We start from the raw sequence: 4,985 nt of genomic DNA on the forward strand, positions 1-4,985 counted from the left end.
GATAAGCTAAGAGTTGACAATTCTGCTGTGCCAAGGAATGAATTGTAGGCAAGATTTTTAGATATAGATTTCCTGCTACAGTCAAAGCTATTTGATTTGAGTGATTGTCATCATTCTCAGCCCACAGGGAACAGGTTACATTCATTTAAGAAATGGTGTATGTATTAAGATGGTCTATCCAAGAAGTCATTCATCAACTGTTTCACTGAACAATGGTTCTGCTTGGAGGGTGGCACAGACTTTAGGTGAGGGTAAAATTCTGGTTCATTGGCTGTGATGATTTTGAAAAGCATTCATCTCAGAATAAGAGTAACTTATAAAGTACTCTTCAAAATTGATACAATAATTATAAATATCAAGCAAAGTCTTTGTCTCACTCTTCTGTTCTTTTACAAGCCACCTCCTAAGTTAATTGTCTACATTTCTTTTGGCAGTATAAATAATTTTGAAATATATAAGCTGTTCTGTAAACCATAGTATAGTGTAAAAACATCACTAAACAATCCTACTAATAGGCTAAGAGAAGCTTGATTTCAAGACCATTTTGTGGCACACAGCAAGACCCTGTCATGTACCAACAGGCAGAAAGTGTATATGGATTGTACAATATTGGACTTACTTCTTCCATTACCAAATTAGAGATACCATGGGATGTCAGCTGACAAATTTCTAATTCCTCATATTTTTGAATTTCAATCGATTATGATATGTTCATAATATTAATTTTCATATTAAGATATATTAAAGAAAAGTGATTGTTACTTCCTGTTAATTTTCTTGTTAGAGGTGGAATTATGTTTGTGTGGGTTTATTGAAAGATTACTTTCTTGCTTCTGTGGTGTAGTTTCACTCCTTGTGTGGGTGTTTTCCATCTATTATCCTTTGTAGGGCAGGATTTGTGGAAAGATACTATGTAAATTTGATTTTGTCATGGAATATCTTGGTTTCTTTATCTATGGTAATTGAGAGTTTTGCTGGGTATAGTAGCCTGGGCTTGCATTTGTGTTCTCTTAGGGTCTGTATGGCATCTGCCTAGGATCTTCTCGCTTTCATAGTCTCTGGTGAGAAGTCTGGTGTAATTCTGATAGGTCTGCCTTTATATGTTACTTGACCTTTTCCCCTTACTGCTTTTTAATATTCTTTCTTTGTTTTGTGCATTTGGTGTTTTGACTGTCATGTGCAGCAGGAGTGTTGTGTCCGGCCAGCAGATCACAGGTCTGGGTTCTAGCCTGGAAAGGCATTTTGGGAACCTGGAAGAGAAGAGGGGCTAGGCGGCGAGATAAAGACGGAACCATGACAAGGCTCTGCTCAAGGTTCAATTTTAATGTCAGCAAACACACTTTATAAAGAAAAGGGGAGGCCCGTCCCTGGCCAAGCAAAGTTCCTTTGAAGTAGATAGGTCAGCCTTTTAATGGGAACTCACAAAGGAAGATCACAGTTAGGAAAGTCTTGGAAGAGAGGCCTCAGGCAGGTTGGGCTTCTGGCGGCAGATAGTGGCATATCTAAGGAGCAGCACAGCAGGTGGTGCTGCTTAAGCAGCGGATGGTCACAGCCAGCCTTGCTAGTCTGGAAGGAGGTAACACAGGAGGAATTTATTTTTTGGTCCAGTCTATTTGGAGTTCTATACGCTTCTTGAATTTTTATGGACATCTCTTTATTTAGATTAGGGAAGTTTTCTTCTATAATTTTGTTGAAGATATTTACTGGCCCTTTAAGTTGGGAATCTTTACTCTCTTCTATACCTATTATCCTTAGGTTTGGTCTTCTCATTGTGTCCTGGATTTCCTGGATGTTTTGGGTTAGGAGCTTTTTGCTTTTTGTGTTTTTGTTCACTGTTGTGTCAATGTTTTCTATGGTATCTTCTGCACCTGAGATTCTCTCTTCTATCTCTTGTATTCTGTTGGTGATGCTTGCATCTATGACTCCTGACCTCTTCCCTAGGTTTTCTATCTCCAGGGTTGTCTCCCTTTGTGATTTCTATTTTCTATTTCCATTTTTAGATCCTGGATGGTTTTGTTCCTTTCCTTCTCCTGTTTGATTGTGTTTTCCTGTGACTCTTTAAGGGATTTTTGGTGTTTCCTCTTTAAGGGCTTTAGCTGTTTTCCTGTATTCTCCTGTATTTCTTTAAGGGAGTTATTTATGTCTTTCTTAATGTCCTCTATCATCATCATGAGAAGTGGTTTTAGACCTGAATCTGCTTTTCCAGTGTGTTGGGGTATCCAAGATTTGTTATGGTGGGAAAATTGGGTTCTGATGATGACAATTAACCTTGGTTTCTGTTGCTTATGTTCTTATGCTTGCCTCCTGCCGTCTGGTTATCTCTAATGCTACCTGCCCTAGCTAGCTATGTCTGACTGGAGTCTGTACTTCTTGTAATCCTGGTTGTGACAGAGCTCCTTTGAGTCACGCTGTCTCTGTGATCCTGTGATTCTGGCTGGGACCCTGTGATCCTGAGATCCTGGGTGTGTCCAAGCTCCTGGGAGTCAAGCTCCCTTTGGGACTTTGATATCCTGGTGTGACCAAGCTCCTGGGATCCTGGGATCCTCTGATCCTGGCTGGGCATGTTGGAGTGCCCTGGCTGTCCTGGAACTCACTTTGTAGACTAGGCTGGCCTCGAACTCAGAAATCCACCTGCCTCTGCCTCCCAAGTGCTGAGATTAAAGGCCTGGCTTTTTTTTTTTTTTTAACTCTTGTTCTTTCTAAGACCACAAAGGGATGTAGAATTTTGACAAATGCTTTTTCAGCATCTAATGAGATGATCTTGTGGGTTTTTTTTTTCCCCTTTGAGTTTGTTTATTTAGTGGATTACATTGATGGATTTCCATAAATTGAACCATCCCTATACCCCTGGGATGAAGCCTAGTTGATCGTGGTGAATGATCTGATTTGTTAAACATTAATATTTAATTGCTTTATGTTTTCAGTGTTTCAAGGTTAGAATTCATTTTTGTGGAATGACCTATTTGTTCTTAAGGAGTTCCAACTTTACTGTTAATATACACTATATTGAAAGATTATAAGCAGTTTTTTCTTATTACTACAATAAACCCTGCAATCATTTCTTGATTTTTTTTTTTTCTTGAAACAGTGTTTCCATACACAGCCCAGGCTGTAACTCTACCTATTCTATATTAGTAGCTCAAGTGCTGACTGGGATTACAAGGTTCAGGCTACTGTGCTCAGAAATGTACTGATTATAAATAACAGGACTCACCTTAAAACACTGTTATCAGAAGCTGGGCATAGGTTACACCAAGCCAGAACTAAGGTATTTGGGCAGATTTCTTTCCTGAGTGGTCTAGGAGACAACCCATTTCTTCATTTATTTAGATTACAGTACTAAAGCCTCTGTTTCTTTGCTGGTGATTCTTGAGTTTAGAGTGTCCACTTACTTTTGTAGTCTTCAACATGGTAACAAGCAGCGTACTAGGCCCATCTCACAGGGTACCTAAACCTCTTCTGTACTTTCTCCTCCTCTTCCCTTTCTGTTTTTGTATAGATAGGGGCCAACTTCCCCCTTGTAAGGCCTCATATGTTTATATTGGCTCCACCAGATAGAGTATTATATTACCATCTTAAGGTCATTAATTAGCAACCTCATTCCATTTGTAACCTTTATTTCCTTATAAAGGTGATAGTTGATATCTAGAAGTTAGACCTCACAGAGGAGACTGTTGTGGGGAGGGCAGAAAGTCTTATTTTGCTTACTGCATCTTTGTGGAACAAAAGCAGATCTTTCTCTTTTCATTGTTGTAAAGTAATAGCCTCGTGCTAGTTTTATTACTTGCAACCGTTTTAGAGGTCTCTTAGGAAATGTTTCTTGACATTTCTAACATTCTCTCCTTCCCTCTGCTTGCCCCGCCCCCAGCGTTGCAGATTTCCTTGGTTTTTTCCAGAGACTTTGGTTTGCTTGTGTTTATCCGGAAGTCGCTTAGCATTGATGACGTAAGTACGATACCTTGATTTTTCTCTCTTCTCTCTTCCTCTTTGTTGGAGTAGCTTATTCTTACCCATATTTTCTATTTATTTCTTACAGTTTCGTGATTGTAGAGAAGAAGCCCTAAAATTTTTATGTGTTTTCTTAGAGAAAATTGACCAGAAGGTTATGCATTACTCTCTTGATATTAAGGTAAGGAGGAGGAAAAAAATCAAAACTCACTTATGCCAACTTCAGTCTTCAGGTCGTGGTTTCGAGAACTCAGACTCTTGCTTCTTTAAGCTTTTTATTTGAGCTTACTCATTTTGGCTTGATTGTGTTAGCAGTGAGGGTGTCATTCAGCATTCACTTTAGTTTTGATAAATCCTTTGTTGGAAGAACTTGCTTTGGTAATGTTAATACTTTATACACTATTGTAAATGAGATTAAATAATGCCTTTCATAGTAATAAATTAGATGTTTTTAATCATGAAGACTTTCAAGAACACGTTATAAGACCATTTTATAGAACTGTTCCTTAACAGTGGAAACTTAGCTGTAGTACCTTAGCCAAAGCAAACAAAGAACAAGTTTCAGTAATAGTAGTTAATATTTATAAATGTGTCATAATTTATAATGTTCTTTGATATATAGCTTGTTTTATTTACTTTGACCAAAATTCTGTGGAGTGTCCCCTACCCCGACACCCTCCTGTTTGGTACCAGGAACAGAGCCATTATCTCTCCAGCCCTCTGTGAACACGTTTATTGCTTTCTTTTTCTTTTCTTTTTTTTATTTTTATTTTTATTTTTTTTTTGGTTTTTTGAGACAGGGTTTCTCTGTGTAGCCCTGTCTGTCCTGGAACTCACTTTGTAGACCAGGCTGGCCTCGAACTCGGAAATCCGCCTGCCTCTGCCTCCCGAGTGCTGGGATTAAAGGCGTGTGCCACCACGCCCAGCTTCATTTATTGCTTTCTTGTTCTCACTTGCTTTCTTGACTATCATTGTGTTGTTTGAGCTTCTCAAATTCCTTTGCCACCTTAGCCTGTAAGTAGCTGGACCTGTGGCTT

The 4,985-nt window shown here is 38.8% G+C and overlaps 1 protein-coding gene across 1 annotated transcript in view; it reads left to right on the forward strand.

The window, feature by feature from the left end:
- Positions 1–4,985, forward strand: part of Prkdc (protein kinase, DNA-activated, catalytic subunit) — a 198,462-nt gene that overhangs the window by 5,179 nt on the left and 188,298 nt on the right. The window contains exons 2-3 of the mRNA XM_029470470.1: positions 3,869–3,945; positions 4,037–4,129. Coding sequence (XP_029326330.1) covers positions 3,869–3,945; positions 4,037–4,129 — 170 coding nt within the window. The remainder of the gene's footprint in view (positions 1–3,868; positions 3,946–4,036; positions 4,130–4,985) is intronic.

Source organism: Mus caroli, chromosome 16 (assembly GCF_900094665.2).
Source record: "Mus caroli chromosome 16, CAROLI_EIJ_v1.1, whole genome shotgun sequence".
Taxonomy (NCBI): domain Eukaryota; kingdom Metazoa; phylum Chordata; class Mammalia; order Rodentia; family Muridae; genus Mus; species Mus caroli.